The following is a 23,752-nucleotide window of genomic DNA, read 5'->3' on the forward strand; positions in this document are numbered from 1 at the left end:
TATTTTCACTAATACGATAGAAAACTATTCTGGATACTATGTCATTGTTGATGCGAAAAGATCTAAGGATAATATAATAAGAAGAGAAAAAGGCGTACTACAAACGTAATTCTTTCAAGGCATCGCATGCAGACGTTGACGTTTTCATCGTGAAGTACAAAGACGTCAGCTATTTTCCATTTTTCTTCACCGGTTTAAAAAGTACAAGGACAACGTAAGTAAGCAAGTACTATGAAAACACGTAAAAAGAAAAAGAAAAAAGGAAAAAACGGGGAAAAGAAAAGAAAGAAAAAAGGGAAAAGGTGGTCCCATAAAAGACACGCATCATTATCATAGAAAATGCCGATCGATTTGAATATCGTTGGAAAACAACGATGGGAGAACGACGTTGATGACGTTGTTGCTCGCTTGTTCATCGGGAAAATGCTTCAGAAAAAAGATTTAGCTCGAAAAAGAAAAGAAAACTGGAAAGGAAGAATAAAAGAAAGAAAGAAAGAAAGAAAGAAAGAAAGAACGAAAGGAAGGAAGGAAGAAGGAAGAAAGAAAAAGATAAAGAGATAAAAAGATAAAGAGAGAAAGAGAGACCGATAGATAGATAGATAGAGAGATAGAGAGATAGACAGAAAGAGAGAGAGAGAGAGAGAGAGAGAGAGAAAAGATTTATAAACGAGATGTATGGAAAAGTAGACCACAGGGCTTTGTCCGCTCCATCGAGAACATACGATGCGTCATAGTCGTTTATTCGCGGTATAGAATATCTCCCTATCTACCCGATACGGAAATATCGATAAGATAATCGATCGTGAACGTAGCTCACGTCAAGGTGTTGTTACGCTTTATTGGTAGCAGTGTGCACACCCTATCGAACGATGGACGGGAACTCGAGGATGTCGAAAAACGAAAAGGGAGAAGAGAATAAAGATCGAAATTCCGGGCGTTGTCCAGAAACGAGGGAGCTGGTTAAAACGGAGGAGAAGGAGGAAGTGGAGGAGATAGAGGAGGAGAGTGTTTCCGTGGCACAATGTATCCCTTCGTCGAGCGAAACCCAGCAGAGCGACATGGATGGATGGCCGTTCGGAAAAGCAAAGTGAGTAACTACGCTGGCTCAAGCGATCCGTCTCATAAAATCGCGATAAAATCAAAATCTATCTTTTATCTAAATCTTGAATATTCGTCCGCATTAACCGACTCCAACATAGATAAAATATGAAGAATCAATTGGGTAACTTTCTATTGCTTAACTATTTCATCAAGGATTTTTATCAAATAATTTTCATCGAATTTTATTCGAATATAAATGGGATTTATGGAATTTAAAAAATAAATTATTGATTCGATTGTTATCGACGTGTCGCGAGGATACGACGAATTAAGAAGGTACCTTGGCTGTTCGATTATTTTGTATAGTTTCTTTTTTCAATAAATTTTTCATTTCGACTATTCGAATATGAGTAGATATATCGAATCTGAAGAAGAAATTGTTGGAAGTATTTTTGATTCGATGATTACCGACGTATTGCATGAATATGATAAATTAATTGAGTAGCTTGGTTATTCAACTATTCGAATATAGTAAGATCTTTAATCTAAATAATCAAATGTCGGAAGTATTGTTGATACGATCGTTATGTTGTGTACGTGTTGAATAAATATGACGAAAACTATATATCTTGGTTACTCTATTGTTTCATTAAGATTTTCTAGCTAATTTTGATCGATCGTTCGAGTAGAACGAGATTTATCTAATCTAACAAATAAATTCTCGGAAGTATCGTTGGAACGATCGTTATATTGTTGGTTATATTACAAGTATTATTGATCGTTGCATGAATATGAGGAATTAACTGAATGGCTTAACTGAATTGTTACACTATCTCATTATGGTTTTCCAGTCAATTTTGATCGATTATTTGAATATAATGGGATTTATATAATCTAAAAATACAATTCTTGGAATTGTATAAGTGTTGTATGAATATGACTGATCGTTTAGCTATTTCACTATTTTATTAATATTTTCTAATAATTTTGATCGATTATATGGAATATAACGAGATTTATCGAATCTAAGGTATATATTGTTACAAATATTTATGATTCAATAGTTATAAATCTATTGCATGAATATGACGAATTAATCGAATGGCATGGTTACTTCACTATTTAATTATAGTTTACCAGTTAATTTTGATTGACCATTTGCATATAACGAGATTTATTTAATCTAAAGAATCAATTGTCGGAAGTATTATTGATACGATTGTTACACTGTATACGTGTTAAACGAATATGACCAATTAATTAAATAACTTGATTACTTCACTATTTCGTTAAGATTTCCTAGCTAATTATGATCGACCGTTCGAATAGTATCAGGTTTATTTAATTCGAGAAATAAATTCTTGGAAATATTGTTAATCGTTATATCGTATACGTGTTGCATGACTATGAATAAACGTTTCACTATTTTATTAATATTTTCTAGCTAATTTTGATCGATTATATGGAATGTTATCGAATTTAAGTTTTGTAACATTGTTACAAATTATTCATGATTCGATAGTTTGAAATCTGTTGCATGAATATGACGAATTAATCGAATGGTTTAGCTACTCGTGGACTTTCGAAATCTTTTCCAGCTATTCCTATCGACTATCCGAATAAAATGGGAATTCTCAAATCCAAAGAGTTCGTTGTCGGAGGTATTTACTCAAGTGGTCCGATCGCTATACTCGTTTCGATATAAAGAATCTCGCTTGGACAAGTTCGAGTTTCTCGTACTTACTCGACGTGAAAAGATAAGAAAAAGAAACGTTTCGTGAGAAACTCTCCGAGTTCTTCGTTCGTTTCGTAGGTACATAGCTAGACAGATAGATAGATACTTGTAAAGGATCGATCGTAAGAGCTATCGATCGATCGATCGATCGATTTATTCGGTCGACTGATCGATCGATCGTCCTAATAGTCGAAAGAAAGACGCGGCCTCGATGCGGAGATAAAGTTCGATCGCACGTACGGCACGAACCGCGAACTTCCGTGATAAACGTTCGGAATCGATTTCAGAAGTTCTCTTGCTGATCCATTTGGAGATTTCGATCCAAGTTAAAATTAAATTGCTAACCGGATGATTCCCTGCCACTTACTACATCCACGTCTTACTCTTCCAACCGAGATTACAGTTTTGCACGTGAGTGCTAAGTTACAGGGAACGTATTATCCATAGTAACAAGAACTTTAGAGATTATTATTGCGTTTCGGATTGCTTCTGCTTCTATTTAATCAACGATAATAAGATTCGACCTTAAAAAACATTACAACTGTATTATTCTCCCCAGAGATACGAACGACGGAATAACGTCCCAAAAAATTGTCAGGATTGATATCGATCCAAATGCAGAAAATTACAATATGTATCACAAGAGAAGGGGCGTTGCCTTGATCTTCAACAACATTTCTTTCACCAATCGGATGACAGTTAGACAAGGCTCCGAAAAAGATTGCAACGATTTAACTAAGTCGTTGAAGAATCTAGATTTCGAGGTCCGAATATACAAAGATCCAACTCTGAAAACGATTTCTACTATTCTACAAGAGAGTGAGTATGATTTGTCAAAGAGATCGTATCGAATTTTTCGAGGACGATTATCATTTCTATTATTATTATTATTATTATTATTATTATTATTTATTTGAGCGTAGTCGAGTAACGATTTCGAGCTGACTCGTTATCCGAATTATTAGAGTGTAGAAGTATGAAAGTATAATGATCCAAAGCATCTCAGTCAGCCTCGAAATTGTCCGAGTGTACAAGTGAATCCTTTGAAATCATCGGCTTTTCCTTTCTCTTTTCCTTTCTTCCTTAGTTAGTTAGGAGCAACCGAGCAAAAGAACGGATAATTTTTTACTCACCTTAGGCCGATGGTATATAACAGTTTATTTGTAGTTCGTGACATGAATATTCCAGGACGTTAAGTGGAATACACGTTTACGGCGACCAGCTGTTAATAATTGCAACCCTCCGCGTGGAAATCCAGACCCATCATTTAACCAATTTTCCTATGTATATATGTACCTATGTATTGTATGTTTGTATTGTGCGAACGTAGTGATGTAATACGAATGCGTGTATGTATGTATATATGTGTATATATGTTACGCATGTATGGAAATGTGTACGTGTCTAAAACTTGAATCTCGGACTAACTCGTTTTTAATAACTACATATGTTCACTTGAAGAAGTATACGTACCTACATACATACATACACACACACACATATATATATACAGAGAGAAAGAGAGAGAGAGAGAGAGAGAGAGAGAGAGAGAGAAGAGGTGGGAGTTAGAGAAAGAGAGAACGAGATCAATTAAAAATTTCAAAACTATGAATGGATCATATCGAAAAAAATTTTTTCAAAACGCTACTCGTAAATGAAAATTTATTATTTCGTCGAGGTTCCAATTAAAGTGCCAATTAAAAGCTGAACATCCGCGGTGGAATGAAATCCTATCGGGAAAAAGGAGGATATATGGGTTACGAGAAGCATTACTGAATTTTTCTCGCGTTGGAAAAATTATCCTTCCACAAAATTTCAACTGTATTAAAGAATGAGAATAACAATTAACGCAAAATGTTCGCGGATCCCTTCGTGATACATTTCCTTTTGATTTCTTTTTTTGCTTTCTTTTCTTTTCTGTTTTTTTCTTTTTTACTTTTTTAAAATATAAATCGTACCGTCGACTCTTTTCCGTTCTTCGTTTTTTTTTTCACTTTTATATTCCTTTTTTCTCTTCTTTCTTCCTTTTCTTTTTTTTTCCATTCGAAATTTGACAAAAGCAAAAGCGATCGGATTTTACGGTTCATCCGATACATATTTCGTACATAGTAGAGAGAAATCCTTCGCGGTCTGATATGCGCTGATTATTTATAAGCGAGCATATATTTCACGGAAGCTTTCAACCTGAAATATATACTCGCCACATTCGCCACGAGACTGAATTTACATTCGCGTAGTAGAACTATCGGTGATGGTGATGGCAATGGTGGTGGTGGTGGTGGATGGTGGTGGTGGATGGTGGTGGTGGATGATGGTGGTGGGAGTAGTGGGAGTGAGAGGAAGAGGAGAAAGAGAAGTAGGAGGGTTGCGAGGGAAAAGAGGGAGGCTTGGCTGGTAATAAACTTCGAAATTTATAGCGCATCCTCGCTATCGATCGAGACCGAGCGAGGTTTAGCCTTCTTCGAGAGGAAAGAGAGAACGTTACAGAGCGGATGTTATTAGCAAAGACGTGCCTTAGAACGACGATGCTCGTAGAAAATTAGTAAAGGGAGAGAGTTCTGTTCTGTAGGGGAAGGCAGGTAGGGCTAAGGGACGGGATAGCCACGATTAGACAGAAGCAATTACGCTAACGCCGTAATATCTGTCCTTTGTTTCCACGAATAATCAGTGTTCTGAGTTCTCCTATAAAGAAAAAATTACTAAAAAGAAAAGAAAAGAAAAAAAACGTACTAGTTTGGTCGAAATAATTTTTTTATCGTAAATAATTCGCTCGGAATCGTCTCGCTGATGTATATGACTAAAGGACAACAAAATAAACATGTTTCGATAAACATATTATAATGTTTAAATGATTCCAGATAAGCATCCAAGATTATATAGTATATCGGTTATAGTTAGTTTCCAAAATGTATCTACACTTTCTAACCGTAACATTTTTTCTTTCTAAATCATTAATACGTCAAGTTGTCAGGCTAATACGTCACGGTAATATATTTCTCTTGTGTCAGTATCGTGTCTCTTATGATGATTCATGACGAACAAAGTTTTCTATTAGATCGAAACGATATATAACAATGAAATGTTTAATACAATATCGTGTAAGTCCGGGTGTATCGCCACTGATAATACCATAGCAGCGAACAATATTAAATTAATATTAAGATCCAACAAAATTTTATTTCGCCAAAAAATCTTCTTTGTTTAGTTTGAAAGTGAACTGTAACAAATTATTGAATTCGTTTTATATCATTATTATTCGTTTAATAAACATCAATTAGAACGGTCGAGATTAAGACGATAAAGAAAAGAAAACAAAATCCGAAAGATAAAACTGAAAGAACGACGAAAGAAAACGCGTTTAATCAGTTTCAATGGGATAATACTTACATCGATATTACTCTCCGTTATTTGTCGTTAATTTGAAGTAAACGTAAACGAGCACGAACGTACGTATTGTTTAAGACGCTAAGAGAAAGCGTAATTCGCGGATGTAACCATGGAGGAACGGATCCGAACGCAATCTGAACGCAATCCAAACGCAAGTACGGATACGGAAACACGCTATAAACCCTTTGCACCGCATTCCAGATTGCCGTTCGCTCGGTCGTTCGCTGGTACTCGCTCGTACTCGGTGCCTATTACGGTAAACAGTTCTCCCCCGACCATTACCGCGTAGACTACGTTGAATTAATTAATCCTTTCATTAAAGCCGCTGCGGAAGACCACACGGATGCCGACTGCCTGATCGTAACGGTCATGTCGCACGGAGAATCTACTTTGTTACATTCGGCGGACAGTCTCTATTCCGCCGATATGCTCTGGACACCCTTCACTGCTGATCAATGTCCTACTCTAGCCGGGAAACCGAAATTATTCTTCATCCAGGTACATATCTATCAATTCGTGTATGTGTTATCCTAATTGACAAATTCGTCCGATCATTACTTGGTTATGGTGGTTATTATTAGATGGCGATACGGATTCAAATGTATTCAAATAATAATATTTACTCGATCATTATAGGGATTATACTCGATCGTTGATCGTGAATTTCTCTGTTCAAGTATGTTCAACCGATAAGCCCGTTCGATCATTACCAAGTTCGTGTAATTATTAGATCATGATTCGTGGTACGAGAGTGTTTAAACAATAGATTTAACTAATTATTAGAGAGATTAGACAATTGTGTTTCATCGTGAATATACATTTTTGATATGCTTACTTGACATATTGATTTGATGATATATATATATATATATATATATATATATATATATATATATATACACATAACGAATTTGCACTATAATCTATTAAATTTAACGTTTAATTTTCTTTCTTCTTTAAAAATGTCTGTCATATTCTTTAAAGAAGCTCATATACCATGCTCATAGAAGCATGCTTGGGTCATTATAAAAGCTCGTAGAACCGTTTAGATCGTCGTGGTATGGATGCTGATCTTGCTGGACCTTTTACGGGCTCGTATCTTGAAAAGGTCGATCGTAAAACACGCGTACACCGTATGGTTTATTTGTCGAGTCCTGCGGTTTGCTTCCTCCTGCTTGTCTTGCCAGAAGGAACGTCCTAGTAATTTTGATTATTCGACGATATAAAGTACTAAACGGAATATTTAATAACGAGCACGAACCGACCTGAACTTTTTCTCTGTCTCTGGGTTTGCTCTCTTTCTCTCTCTCTCTCTCTCTCTCTCTCTTTTTCTTTTTTCCTTCCATTTTTTCCTTCCACTTTCTCCCTCATCCCCTTCTATCTCATCCTCTCGTACGTTCTTGAACGATAAAAATTCGTAAACAGAATCGTGGAGGAGCTTTCGAGTTAGAAGTCCCTCTCGTTCGTTCATATTTTTTTTTAACTTTTTTACTTTTCTACTTTTTTACCTTTTTACTTTTCCACTTTTTTATTTTTTTTCCCTTTTTTTACCTCAGGCTTGCCGTGGTAATCAGTTAGACCATGGAGTTACAGTCCTTCAAGGTGGAGACGTTACGGATAGTAGAACAGATTTCTACACCATCCCAGTGTTCTCTGATATCATGGTGGCTTACTCAACTCTGAGCGGTACGTATCCTTTAACGAACATACACCTACGTGAAGTATCTCTCACGTAAGGGTAAGCTGCTTATTTTCAATGTTATCCTCCAAGACGAGACAAGGAGAAACCGCGTTAAAAATTCTTGGATACATGCACTGAAAGATGAGCAAATCTCTCTCTCTCTCTCTCTTTCTACAGTATTATATAATCATCTTTTGGTGACCTAAATCTTCTTGAGAACAGAAAAGGGCTTTTAATGAACAAAATATTCAGCATCCCTCTCGCTCTGTCTTTCTCTCTCTCTCTCTCTTTGTTTCTCCCTCGGAAAGAGAAAGAGAGGTTTTATAAAAATGTAATAATTAACACGTTCATTAATTTAATACTTTGCGGTTTGAAGCATTATCTATTAGTGAAAAAATATTTTAGTAAACCACGATATTTATATTATTTCGTATTACAAGTTATGGTAGATCGATGTTGTCGATTTGCAAGAACGTGAGAAAGAATTTATTATCGATGGATAATACAATCAATTGCTGATATTGAATATTTTATATATTCATATAAAATATGAAGAGACACATATATCTTCCGATATAAACGTCTAATATTTGTACATGTATATGTAATTATTTTCTGTTTATAATTATCATAAATTAATTACGAAATAGAAATTGGTCCTATAACGAAATTAATGTTGTATATATTCGTGACGTAATTTATAGTATTTTCCCGTGTGTTAACGGTAATAGTTTTTAAAAATAACAATTCTTTATTATCGATAGTAAAATTAACAAACGGTAACGAACGATTCGTTTCGTTCGTTTTTCACGGGAAATAATTCCATCGAAGCGTCCAACGAAACTAAAGAAAAATAGAAAGCGCGAATTTCTTTTCTCTAATATTCTTTTCTATTTTCATTTTTACTCTCGTCTCCCTTTCCAATCTCGAACAGTTCGTTCAACGATATTCAGTATGAATATCTTGTTTGTAATTAGTGAGACTATTCATAAAGCGATTCGGCTATGTGATCGGACTAAAGAATAGATAGCAGTTTAGCATGCAGAGCTAGAACACAAGAGAAATAGATAGAAATAGGTGGATAGATATATACCAAAAGGGGTGAAATGCGAGACGTGTGAAAGCTCGCGAGATTTCAAAGTACCGATGTTTATTTTCCGTTATCAGCACTATAACGCTCTGAATTATTCAGTTTCCCAGGGAAAGTACGTGTATGCTCGCGAGAAATTGGCTCGTTCGATTGGGACGTTTGTCTCGTGAGCAAGTGACACGATAATATATGTACGTATCCTCGTGTACGAGCCGAATCGAAGCACCGTGACGTTATTGAATTATCTGGTTATTCGATAATATTGCGTTGAATAATTTTATCGATGCAACCACTGAGGATTTCCTATTATAAACGTCAAATGTTTCTTCCTTCGTAACGCGTAACTGTATGACCATTGATAGGAAATATGGAAAAATTGATAATAAACAAACACCAAAGCAAATAAAACAAAACGAAATAAAATGGAAAAAGAAACAAGAAATTAAAAAAAAAGAAAAAATGAACGAACGAACGAACAAACAAATAAGCAAAGAACAAATATTGCAGGTGTGAAAGTTTATGGCAGGTGACTCTTCACGTACGTACTAGGTAGCTCAAAAGAAATGAAATATATTCCGTATCCATAGAAACTCGTAAAAGAAGAGAAAAGTCGTATCTCCGGTGGGAACGACGACGACGACGACGACGACGACGACGACGACGAAGTTGAGTATAGAGAGAGAGTGAAAAAGAGAGAGAAAGAGGAGAGAGAGAGAGAGAGAGAGAGAGAGAGAGGGACTGCTCAAAGAGTTATTCGTAAGTGCACTCGAGACACGAAACGTACAAGTATGTCAAGGGTGCAATATCTGTTTCCTCGACAGCAACGGGGGCATATTTTTCATACGTAGCGCTGTACCGGAAATCACTGTGACATTATTTTCCTGAAGCTCTATCGAGTACATACTCGAAACATTTATCTTTGTCTTCCGTACACGATGGCAGGATGTCAGAGAGACGAGGGTGCGAAATCCGTTGCTCGGTGCAAATATTTACCCTGCCGTTGGTAATGGTCCATAAGAATTTTACTTCGCCCTGACGTGCTTACTATCTAATGAAGAAAGAGAGTGAGTTAGGAAGAAAAAGAGGGAAAGAGAAACAGAGAGAGAGAGAGAGAGAGAGAGAGAGAGAAAATAAGCTGGAAAAAAAATGATAGAGAGAGAGAGAGAGAGAGAGAGAGAGAGAGAGAGAGAGAGAGAGAGAGCTAGAAAAAAAATGATAGAGATAGACAGAGAGAGAGAGAGAGAGAGAGAGAGAGAGAGAGAGAGAAAATAAGCTGGAAAAAAATGATAGAGAGAGAGAGAGAGAGAGAGAGAGAGAGCTAGAAAAAAAATGATAGAGATAGACAGAGAGAGAGAGAGAGAGAGCTAGAAAAAAATGATAGAGATAGACAGAGAGAGAGAGGGGGAGAGAGAGAGGGAGAGAATAAGCTAGAAAAAAAATGATAGAGATAGAGAGAAAGAGAGAAAGAGAGAGTGAGAAGGTAAGCTAGAAAAAAAGTATTGATATAGAGTGAGCCAGAGAAATATAAAGAGAGATAGAGATAGAGATAAAGATAGAGATAGAAAGAGAAAGAAGGTAAGCTAGAAAGAGAATAAATATAGAGAGGGAGAGGAAAGAGAAAAATAGAGATAGATAGAGGGTGAACTGGAGAGAGATAGAAGGAGAATAAGTTAGAGAGAGAGAGAGAGAGAGACAAGTGTTCACGAATGCAACTGGTAACAATGAGAGTATCAATCAGACATAGCAGCCAAATTGGCAATCCTATTATTCTACAAACGCGACTGATTTCGAGCATCAATATTTCCGTAGTGTTCAACGAAGAACAACAATCCAAACGCTTAATTAAAATGCAACTCGAACTTATTATCTCGAGTGACACTAAAAAAAAAAAGTATCGTATATAAATAATTTACACACGTTTATCTAATATCTGTTAAGAAGAAAATATATATAATTTTTAACTTCTATGTTAATCCCTCTCCCCCTCTCTCTAGAAAATATTCAAAACGTACGTACGATACGTATACATATTTTTTTTCCATGCATTTTAATATTTTACGACGAACTTAATTCATCACTACTTTTTTTTTTTTTTTCTTTTTCCGAGTTTAAAGTTTGAAAATCGTTGCTAAAGAACGTCTGACGGAGGAAATATTTTTTCTTTTCTCTTTTTGTATTTTTTTGGTCGTTTTTTCTATCTTTTTGTTCTTCTCTTCTTCGTTTTCCTTCTCTCTCTCTCTCTCTCTCTCTCTTTTTTTTTTGTTCAAACGTTACGCCAGCAACGAATAACGAGCGACGACTCGCAGACGACCGTCGAGTTCTTTCCTTTTTTCTTTCTCTCTCTATTTTTTTCATTTTCTTTTTTTTCTTCTTCTCTCTTTTTTCTTTCTTTTTTTTCTTTTCTTTTTTTTTTTTTTTGTAAAACGTTTCACTCGATCGTCATCATCTCGCTGTACACTTTTCTCCTCTCCCTTTCTCTCGGCACTTTAAGCGTCAGACGCTTATACATCTCTCGCAGCTGCGTTCGTCGGTATACGCGGCTTTCGACCGCGCGTTATATGATCGATAACGAGGAACAAAGTGCCTCTCGGCATGGCAGGAAGGCTGAACGCGAAGTACCGTGAATGTGAGAATCGGGCTAGGAAAAAACTGCTTTCGAAAGCTTCATGCTTTTAAAGCTCGATTCGAGCGACTCATCGAATAGCATCCCCTTTTCACAATAGGCATCGTTATAAGCGCGGAAGGACATTTATTTGCTTAGGAAAAATATCTATAAGTTACGTTCGTTCCTTTCTTATTCCTTCTTACCATTCATCTGTTCTATATTAAATCAGGAAGAAAACGAGAAAAATAAATTTATTTTTGATTAAATATATATAAGCTTTGAAAAATGAATGAATAAATAACGAGTAAGTTCATTCTTCAAACGTGCTAGTAGAATTTGTCTTGGTAATTATGATGAATTGAAAGGCTAAGTTAAAAATTTATAGAAAAGGAAAAATATTCAAGTGCTTCTTTCGTTTATATATGTACATTAAAAACAATAAAAAAAATAAAATATAAGAAAATACACATGAGACAAGCAATGATTTTCATAATCATTAACTTTTTATTTGAATCATATAATTTTCTATTTAACTTTTTTTAATTTATGTACATATATAGCTCTTCTTTGTTTAATTTATTAAAATTATATATACATATATTTATATATATTGTATATATTATATATATGTAATACATATATTATATATATATTATATATGTATTTATATATACACTGAATATTCTCTCTCTCTCTCTCTTTTTCTTTCTCCCATTGACTATAGACCATCTGCGTCTTTAACAATTCGTTGAATCTCGTTATAATTATTACGCAAGATAAATACGTTAAGCTACTTTCCCTCGAAATAGACAAAAATAAAAAGAAAAGAAAGAAGAAAAAGAAAGAGGAAGAAGAGGAGAGAAAGAAACAGAAACCGCATCGAAGGAAACGTAAAGCTATCACACAAAGGCTTCTTTTTAAACGAGACAAAACAATCCGAGTCGATGGCGAAAAATAGACAGCGAGCTTTCTACTTTATCATTGCGAACTTTATCCATTCAGAAACATCGATGTACAATAGGTATTAAGCGCACTAACCACAATCCTTATACGCCTTTCATAATCTTCCAAAGAATTGCTTCTCTTCGCTATATATTTAGATCGTTAGCTAGAATAGCAGAACTAATGACCTCGTTGAGAATTTACTTTCCATGCAAATATACACTATCCTTTTCCCTCTCTCTCTCTCTCTCTCTCTCACTTTCTTCGTGAATTGTCTACAAATCTCCTTTATAAATAACATCGTCCTGTCTTGTACAGAAATAAAAGAGAGAAACAGAGAAACAGAGAGAAATAGAGAAAAACAGATACACACACATAAACGCATGCATGCACACACATACGTAGAGAGAAAGGGAAAGAGAGGAGAGAGAGAGAGAGAGAGAGAATACTGGTATAAACGCATTTAAATCGGGAGGGTAACATTTTTCACAATTTATCGTACACGTTAAATGTCATCGTGTTTGACCCGTCGAAGCGAAACGAAAGTATTTCATTTCGAGTTTAGCGATCAGCAAATTATCGCTTAGTGACGGCAGTTCTATGGTGGACAATGGATCGCAAACGAACGGGAGATCGAACAAATGAAAGAAAAAAAAAAAACTGGGTTAATGAAAAATACTTGCCTGCTCGCTTGAAAAACGATAAGCAAAACAATCGGGGTGATACGGAACTGCGATAAGGGTGCCTGCCAAGTTCATTGTCTTTGAGAATAATCAAAGGGATAACGTTAAAGGAAAAAAAAAAAGAAAGAAAAGAAAAAAAGGAAAGGAAAAAGAAAACGATAAAAAGGAAAAGAAGAGGAAAAGAAAAAATAAAGATAAGAAAAAAAAGTAAAGTAAAGAAAGAGAGAGAGAGAGAGAGAAATAGAATCATTTTCTTCACGGAAGGTTCCTTTATGAAGAGAAAAAAAAATAAAAGAAACAAAAAAAAAAGAAGCTAAAAGAGATCTCTCGAAGAAATTGGACGAAATAAAGATTGCTTTATATACAGGGTGTCCAGTTTGAATTCGTTTTCTCAAATATACCATTAAATTTACATTTTTACTTTTACTGCTAATAAGCACTTCGATCGACGCCGAATAATTCGTTTTTTTTTTCTTACTTACATAATTACAATGATTCGCATCTTATTTATATCGTATTACATGGAATATTTGATATAATAAATATAAAGATTTTTAATTATGTAATATATATTATAATATAACAAACGAGGATACGAATCTGTGAGATTTTATATACAAGGCGTTTCATTTAACAAGACCGATTGAAATATTTCCACTGTTTTTGAATGATAAAGAAATATGTGTTTGAACGAAATTGTTTGCTTCGAAAAGGGGAAATAAAATGATATGGAAATTGTTCTTTCCCAAAATCATCCCTTCCATTTTTTTTCTATTTCTTTTTGAAAATGGAATGGTACATTTGCGTTATCGTGGTTCAATAGCTCGTAAAAAAATACATTCGGGAGATAATACTTTTTTGAAGCTTTAGGTTAACTTTCGACGGAAAAAATGTCACGTTGAAACGAGAGGAATGTAACTTCGAACTGTACTTAAAGCCTAAACGTTTAAACGTTTCAATCGAAATGACATATATTTCTCGAATTACGATTATTACGGAATATTTAGGTTGACTTTTACTATATAATAAACTATAGCAAGAAATGCGTTTAAACGCATGAGCATAACTCTGTTACTAAATGCGAAATGAATGCACAGCTGGTGCATAAATCATGGATAGTAACATGTGTCGAGCTAAAGGCATCATTAATGTGTTAGAGAGAGAGGTAGATAGATAGATAGATAGAGAGATAGAGAGAGAGAGAGAGAAAGCGAGAGAGAGAAAGAAGGAGGGGATGAAGCGGATAGTTAACGTATCAAACTGCGAATACGTGTATAGTAGTTAGCTTAGTACGTACGTTTAACGCTTTGCTTTAAGGGATAGTAAGTGAGTAACAGAGACGCTTAACGCTTACAAGCTCGAAATACCTCTAAAGGTAGATAGTCGTCTAACTGAACGAAACTCGCAATGTAGCCACACGACCCATAACCTGAATATCAGCGAAATCGAACTATTAATTGAGAGTCACTATCGAACATTCCCTTCTAAAGGAGAGCAAATTTGCATAACTAGACCGTCCCGATTACTTTCCATTCCTTTTTACCCGTTTGTCTATTATATTTCGATTTTCTCGGGAGAGAGAATTATTAATATTTAATAGATTGTTAAATGTGATATGAGATTCGAAAGAATAAAGGAAAATTAATATATATGTGTGTATATATATATATATATATTATATATATATATATTAATAATAATTAATATGAAGTTAATATATATATATATATATGTATATATGTATTAATTTATGATATAATGATATGTTATATTAAATATTGGATAGCTCATATAATACTAACGATATATGTGTGTATGTATATATATATAATGTATATATATATATATATATATATTAATTTATTAATTTATGATATAATTATGTTCTATAAAATGTTGGATAGCTCATATAACAGGAACAATATATAATATATATAATATATAGTACTTTTTAATTTATTACTATTATGTAAAAGCTTAGTGAAAAAGAGAAAGAGAAAGAGAGAGAGAGAGAGAGAGAGAGAGAGAGACAAAATAACATATATATGTCACAATAACATACGATATAATGATATGCTAAATGAAATGTTAGACAACTCCAGTAATGGAACGTTTAATAGTTACAAAAGACAGCAGTTACTCGAATGTTTTTCTTTTTATTCTCTCTCTCTCTCTCTCTCTCTTTCTCTCTCTCTCTCTCTCTCTCTCTCTCTCTCTCTTTCTATCTCTCTTTCTCTCCCTCATTCCAGAATTCGTAAAACGCCTAGCCCGGAGCTAGCGGTGTCAGAATAAACAAACTGTATTTCGATGCATCTGTACCTCCTTCATTGTCCCTATAGCACAGTTAATGCGTACTGACCTGAAAATCCCTTTCAACTATGACTTTCAGGTTTCTATTCCTGGCGCAATCCAGATAACGGTTCCTGGTTCATACAAGCCATTTGCGAGGAATTCAATATCCATGGCCGAACTCTTGATCTACTCACTCTGATGACTTTCGTCAATCGACGAGTTGCCATTAACTATCAATCCTTCGTACCTCACCGAAAGAGTTTCCACCAGAAGAAACAAATACCAACTATAGTCAGTATGTTGACTCGGATAGTGTACTTTCCTAAAAAGAGTATTTTACGTTCGAAATCAGTGTTACACTCGTCTACCGAAGAAAACAAAACATCCAATATCAAGAACAATGCTTATGGGGCTACGCCATGCTGACATCGTCGAGATTACAATCTTCGAAGTTGCATAGATGACTTAGTCTCTTATTTTCTTTCCTTGTTTTCTTCTGCAACTACTATACGCACGATTTATCTATGTCGCTTTTTGTCTTTATGTATACATAGATATATATGTATATCATGCTGGAATCTTAGTTTTTAAAAATAAAAAAGAAAAGTAAAAATAAAATTATATATACACATGTATATATACATGTATATACTAATTGATATAAATAATATAATAATATAAATAATAATATAAATATAATATAATATAATATAAAGTAATATATAACAATACGATAATATGATAAGTTTATATAATAATATAAAATAATAATATAAATAAATATAAATAATATATAAATAATATAAATAATATAAGTAAAATTATATATATTTCACGCTCGTCTTTCTTAGCTTTTAAAATTAAAAAAGAAAAGAAAAAAGAAACAGAAAAGAAATTATATACATATAACTTTTCTTTAAAATTATATATATACATATATATCTGCTCAAATATTTGTTAAAATTTTTACTTTACGAGAATAAAAACAAAAAAAAAAAGAAAAGAAAGAAGAAACAACAAACGAAACCAAAAATAAAATCATCCAAATTCCTATATTGTGTCATTGAATTATTTTAATACCACTATTTAAAGTAAATTGATTCTCGTTGACTGTTTGCAGTAACTTTAGATACACGAAGCAAAGAGGATCGTTCAATGAAGACATAGATAGAGAAACAGAGATAGAGAGATAGAGAAAGAGAGAGGGAGAGAGGGAGAGAGGGAGAGAGAGAGAGAGAGAGAGAGTACTCTAGTTTCGATCTAACCATCCATCGAAAATTCGATTCCGTTTTATCGTCTACAAGGACCGTCAAAATTACTATCCTGCTTCTCTCATTGAACTCTATTCTGCTCTGTATCAGAATTCTCTCAATGGATGAAGACAAAACAAAGAAGACGTATTATTACGAATTAAGAAATAATGTTCCTAACAAGATCTCTTTGACATCATACAGCGGAACTGCATTTTAGTACAACAGAAGTGTTATTCGAAAAAGTCAATTCCGAGTTTGCGCGAGGAAGACACTTTCTCTCTCTCTCTCTCTCTCTCTCTCTCTTTCTCTCTCTGTTTCTCTATTTCTTTCAAATTTTATGAAATCCTTAAACGTTTTCCTATTTCGACATCAACTTTAACTCGTATCTCAAAAATTTATTTGATAAATATAAACATGGACGTAAGACACATTTACGAATTTATAAATATTTCCTTTGTATTTTGAATAAATAGTTCTTTTATACATTGACTCGCATATGAGTATTTGCATGATTATAAATACGAATAAAAGAAAACGGAAGAAGGTTTTGTCTAATATTTTTTGTTACACATATGTTATTAAATAATTTCTGTAGTTCTCTAGATTATGTTGTTAAATAAACATGTTGTTAAATAGTTTTTGAAATAGTTCTTTTATACATCGACTCGCACGTGAATATTTACATAATTATAAATACGAACAAAAAAAAAAAAGAGAAAAAAGTAGAAAAAGAAAATAAAAAGTCGGTATATCGCAAGAACGTAAAAACGTGTAAATATAAATTTGAAATACGTGAAAATGTGTTAGGTATATCGCAAAATCGAACATCAATATATACGTCTACAATTAATGTTACATATAAATGAATACTACGTATGTATGTATTTATGTATGTATCTATGTATGGGCCCGAAAATACAAACATGAAAATGTTTACGATTAAAAAGTCGGATAAAAACGTATACGAACATAAACGTTAACATGAACCGTGGTATAGTTAAGTATTATATATATATACATATGCAAATACACACACATACACGCACACATACACACATGTACACACACACATATATATATATATACACATAAGTATTTGTGTATACATAGCAAAGTTTTCTCTCAGTACACGAAATCGCTTAACTTCCTCCACGTGGAAAAGTAAAGTAAAAGCTGCTCTATACGGTATTTGAACTACCAACGTGCTATTGTGCTTCCCTAACGACGAAGTTAACAAAGGAGCGCTTTGATAAAATGGTTCCGTGCTTCTGCGAACGCCATTAGTATAAGTGTGCCCGGGCATAACGTAACGCGTGCATTCTCTATCGATCGCGATATTAAGCACGATATTTACCATAGATTTACTTTCTCTTTCTCTCTCTCTCTCTCTCTCTATGTATCTATCTCGTACGCGCATACTCTCTCATAAATAATACAAAAGATTTTTACATTGTTTCGTTTTTAACTGTTATAATTCTGGATAAAACTTTTCCATTTTATTAAATATTATTTAAAATAATCGATCGTATCGATGTCGGATTTATCGTTCGTTAACGATGCCATTAAATATTATCGTGTAAAATGCATAATGCAACGTTATGCAATACGTTCATAAATCAACAACTATTCATACTCGGTAACGTTAGTATCATTAATCGAGGCACATAATATGACTTTCGACAAATGCGAATTAATCGGAAATTCCCCTATTCGTTTCCTATTTTCGAATTTTTCCTTCCTCTCTCTCTCTCTCTCTCTCTCTCTCTCTCTCTTCTTCTTTTTCTTTGTATTTCATACTGTTAACTATAATTTTTATTGTTATGTGACAATTCATTTATTATAAATTAATTAAGAAAAGAGTACGATATAATTATGACGTTGAATCTCTCTCTCTCTCTCTTTCTCTATCTATGTATCTCTCACGTTTAGAAACGATCTCGAGATTTAATACCACTAATTTTTATGAGTATCGTTAATGTTTTTCGTTAAGTCTTCGTGAAAGAATAATTAATACCTATATATTATAAATATGCACCATTTATGAAAGAACATCGAATATCTAATGCATTTATGTTGATATCATGCACGCACGAAAGATTTTTGATAGATCGATAAATCGTGCAATCTTGATAATATCGAAGAATATCAAAGAGATTACGATCAATCACGTCGCGTGCGACACGACGAATATTGTCTCATATTACTATTCCTGAAGGAATAATTAGGATGATCTATGAACGAACGGTACTCGGAAACGGTTAACGGGTATTCGATAACCCTATTACGTCCAGTCGAGTACTCAGAGCTTACATCCATCATGGACGTGCTACGAGGCCATAGTAGATAGCGCATACCTGCTCGATGCTTCTGAATGTCTACCTATCGTGAATATCCTGGACTCTCTTGGGATTACTTACAAGTGATATACAATCCGTGAAGACACGTAAACGAAGTCCGATATCCATGATTTCATAACGAATTTTGTTATTTAACAACATTCTAATACAGCATATTTCAATATATCATAAAACTTTTTGTTCTGAGGCTTCGTTTAATTATTTTGTTTTATTTTCTTTTTTTTCCTTTTAATTTCTTCCGCTTTTTAATTTTTTTTTAATTTTTTCTTCTTTTTTAAATAATTGATAAATTCGACTTTAAACGCGATTTTTTCATGTAATGGCATTTAAGTAGTTATTGATATAATCATTTTACGTTGAAACGTGAACTATTTCAAGAAAGTTGAATACTTGGAACTACATTCACTCGCCGTTTGCATTTCTAAACGAAGTTGGAATAATAGTAGCAAAGTTATTAGTTCATTTGATTTCAAAGTACTTTAAATGATGTTTTAATCAGTGACTTAAGGAAGAAATGAAAAGTAGTTGTAACGTAGTAAAACACGCATATTCTTTGTACTGGTAAATTTACGAAAGCGTTCAGGGTTGATTAATATTCGAAACTAACGATGCATTAAGGATTTTCTAATTTCTCCACGTTTCAAATTACTTTCCGAGCTTATAATTTTCAATGATGATATCGTTGCAAGCGTTAAAAAGAATATACCAAACGAGTTCTGTTTATCGCTGTCACTTAAACGGGTAATCGAATTCAGTTCAGTAATTACAAGACCGTTTCGGTGTACCTCAGCATCACAAAGAGAGATAATTTCCGTTCGAAATAGACTTCTCAGTGGGTCTTTGAAACTTTCTTACTACTTACGTTGATTCGACATAGGCCAATTGCCAATCGAACGACTATCCTTTCTCATATTCCTTGTCTCGCAATTTTTCTCGTATAATTTCAAACTATTTCGAGACATAAAAAAATAAAAAGAAATAAAAAAAAAAGGAATATCAGCTTGTATAAATTTTCAATTCATAATCTCATTTTTTTGATATACCTTATGATAAAACAATTTTGCTTTGCAGGTGAGAAACTTACAAGAATGAATTTATAAAATTTTATAAATACATATGTACGTATACGATTATGTATGCGCATAAGTATGCATAATTTTGTTATGTAAAAATTTTGTTTAAAAATTCTCGGAAAATATTATGAAGTTTATAAAATAATAAACAATGTTATTTAAAGCTACCACGGTTATTGAATTATTTAATGTTTCTTTTTATTTTTTACATTTCGAGTAACTGCGAACGAGTGATGAATCATCGTATTTACTTAAATGAATAACGAAAATATGACAATACATGTTGTAACATGCTATTGGAATATCTTGTCGTTTATAAATTTATAATTGTGTCTACTTTAAAGCCATTGTAAACAACTGCATCGTTAAATATAAATGTTTATCTATGGAAATGTTACAATAAAATTGGCAAAACATCGTCAAATAAATCTATAAAATCTCTCATTGAAATTTCACACTTTATCTCGTCGAACAACCTTATTTTATTCTTCATCGTTCAATGTTTACCGTAACAAGTGATTTAATATTTATAACAGAAAGTCGAGTTGCTACACATAATGCAAATTACACTTATTACAACATTCGCAATTTGGCACCAATTTTAACATCACGTTTATCACGATTCATAATTAACAGTAGAAGGACCATTCAGTCGTTTTGTTACTCTTTTATCTCATTTACAAAGATATTAATTATTTACAAGATATTAATTAATTTTATTGATTATTATGCAACTCTTGAATTTCCTACGCTTTTGATAATTGCTTAATTACTAACTTTTGGTATTATTAATAATTTTCTTATTTTATTCAACTGTAATTTACTTTGTTTTTTATGATTTCAGGTATTCACGTATATTTCAAATTTGTTTTACTAACTGCATAAATTGTCGCATCAGTAGAGATCTAAAAGTTCAAAGAGACCAAATAATAAAAATAGAATTATTTTGCGATTCATCTTTACCTAGTTATAAAATCACAATAATAATTCATTTCTATTGTATCGTTACGTTTTTGTTTAAAGCTGAAAAAACGTTGGGAACATGGTAACGTGAAAATTTTTTTTTCCAAAAAATTTTTTTCAATGTCCAATAAATAAGTTTAACTTAAAACAACGTTACCATTGAATCAACAACGGCTAACTTTTTGTTTCTCTTTGTAGCTGGTATGTACCAAAACATTTTCGACGAATATCAACTTATAAAAACGTTTTGTCCACATTGAAGTTACATACTTCAGAGGAATATTTGTGTTTTGTGCCGATTTCAAGACTACATTTGCGTACACGTCCGAAGAAACCATTTCTTTTTTTCGCCACGTGTGTTAGCGTGTTTCATATCTTTCTTTGATATTTATCGCTCCGAATGAAAACAAAGAATAAGTAACGATATTTGTTTCTAGCAATATTCGAAAATCTGAAGAAACATTCGATAACATCGTGGTAATTTACATCGAGCAGTAACAAAAAATTTCTCGTCGTCGCTTTGGTAAAAATTTATCTATTCTTTTTAAATCGAAAAGAAAAAAAAATAATCCTGCATTCGTTCGAACGCTACGGTCGAATAACGACGTACGTATCGAAAGGTGAAAGAATGAGAAAAAAGAATGAAGCCAAAAAAAAAAAGAAAAAGAAAAACAAAAGAAACAAAAAAAATGAACGAAAATCAAAGGAGGATCATCGAAAATATAGCGTTCGATGAATTTCATTTCATTCGGAACGAAGAGCCGTCTCCGATGTGTAACAACACATCGAATACTGCATATAATCCGTTTTCATTCCCCTTGGCGTGCACTTTCGGTGCATCGCTATGACGCCAGAGATCAGAAGGGGTCAAACGCTATATATTGGCCAAAAAGTTTTGACTATGTCACTGCGTTCTTTTTCAAACTAGTACGTGGTGGAAAGATGGACAACAGTTTCACGATAAGTTTTCGTCGCGATATTTTTGCGGCACAGTTTGTGTGAACTATAATTTCATCTAGTCGGATATTTTGTGAAGGTCGTTGCACGCGTAAACGAGTCTTTCATTTCTTTCTCTCTCTCTCTCTCTCTCTTTCTTTTTTCTCTTCTTCTTCTTCGACCATTCTCCAAAGAAGACAGAGAGGTAGAGATAGAGGTCAGACTGGAGTTTTCGAAAACGAAAACGTCACTCGGGAGAGATAAATCTCGAATAACGGGTGTACTCGAGTAGCGCACCACCAGTGTTATCCTTCCAATTGGTTACAAGGTTGGCATTATTTATCGACGCATTTTTGCGTTTCTTCGAATTAATTTCCCGTAAGGAAAAGCAAGGAATTTTAAAGAGAAAGAAAGAACGAGAAAAAAGAGAGAAAGACAGAAGGAGAAAAATAAATCAGAAAAGAATTCTTGGTTGTCAGGTTAGACCAAATTACAGAACGCGATAACGAGCCAAGTTAAAAGCTTGCGTGAGTAACGTGAATAACGTAGCTTACATTCTCCTATATCTATTTCATAGTAATAATACACGAACATGTGTGTAGGCAGGTTCATATATGTGGACGTTAACCCGTCTACGCGTACGATCGATGTACATGAAGAGGATGCTGCCATTGCTGCTGTTACTGCTGCTGCTGCTGCCACTGCTACCGCTATTGACGTTGGTATTGGTGGGATATACTCTCCTTCCATCATGCTAATATCCGAGCAAAGGAATTTCAGTTTTGTATGTCAAAGAGTTTTTTACTTATTGACTATCTTTTCGAAGGAATTCCCATATTAAATTTCTCGAGATTTAACGGAAAAAACTTCGAATGTTAATGAGAAAGAATATGAACATTTTCAATGTTCACGTATGTATTGTACATATATGTACATGTTTTGTAACATGCGTGTTACGTTAATCAACAGCTCGATTATTATTTACAAATGGTTAAATCTTTTTAATCGAAAATTCTTGATCTTGATAATAAAGTAGGAAATATTAACTAATAACGTATAACGTTTTGTATAGCTGTGAAACATGAAGAAAGAGCAAGTAGTAACGTATTCGTAACGATTTTCGTTGTACGAACTGTAAAATTGATGACTATGGAAAATCGATATCGCTTAACTCGATTAAAGGAACAGATTGAACGGATTTTACAACGAAATAGAGTCCATGTTACACCAGGATGGTAAAGTTTACATTCTAAATCGTTAAAAGGTTTAACTTGTATTCGCGATAAAAGAAAGAGAAAAAGAGAAAGAAAGAGAAGATGGTCATTGATTTTCTATGAGTAAGTTCTATTAATGGAGAACACACTATTGACTGAAAGATATCAACGAATACGAAATTACGAAGCTTAAAAAGTGTTGAATCGAAAACGAACTACAAATTATTGAAATATTTTAACAAATTTAATACCGCGGAACTTTGCTGGTGACTGAAATTTGATATTTTAAATTCTTCATAAAGCACGTAGATTTCTTCTTTTTTTCCCTCCCTTCTACCTTGGGATTATAGTTTTTAACTAAAAAAGCAAAGTCCGATGTAAAAAGTATGGTAACAACAGTTTTTCCTTTTTTTCTCTTTAAACAGAAAATGTTACGGAAGGTAAGATAATTGAATATAAAATATATTATATTTTGTAATTATATTTTATATAAATTAATT

The 23,752-nt window shown here is 33.4% G+C and overlaps 2 protein-coding genes across 6 annotated transcripts in view; one reads left to right on the plus strand and one right to left on the minus strand.

Annotated features, from left to right (window-relative positions):
* LOC127062856 (alkaline phosphatase-like) overlaps positions 1–23,752 on the minus strand; it is a 123,047-nt gene that overhangs the window by 37,575 nt on the left and 61,720 nt on the right. The gene's annotated exons all lie outside the window — the stretch shown is intronic.
* On the plus strand, positions 690–16,688 carry LOC127062857 (caspase-1-like). Its single transcript, XM_050991781.1, has 5 exons — positions 690–1,087; positions 3,336–3,595; positions 6,486–6,661; positions 7,720–7,849; positions 15,554–16,688. Exons 1-5 carry the CDS (start codon positions 870–872, stop codon positions 15,880–15,882), a joined length of 1,113 nt encoding a protein of 370 aa, XP_050847738.1. The 5' UTR covers positions 690–869; the 3' UTR covers positions 15,883–16,688.

Source organism: Vespula vulgaris, chromosome 3 (assembly GCF_905475345.1).
Source record: "Vespula vulgaris chromosome 3, iyVesVulg1.1, whole genome shotgun sequence".
NCBI classification, from domain to species: Eukaryota; Metazoa; Arthropoda; class Insecta; order Hymenoptera; family Vespidae; genus Vespula; species Vespula vulgaris.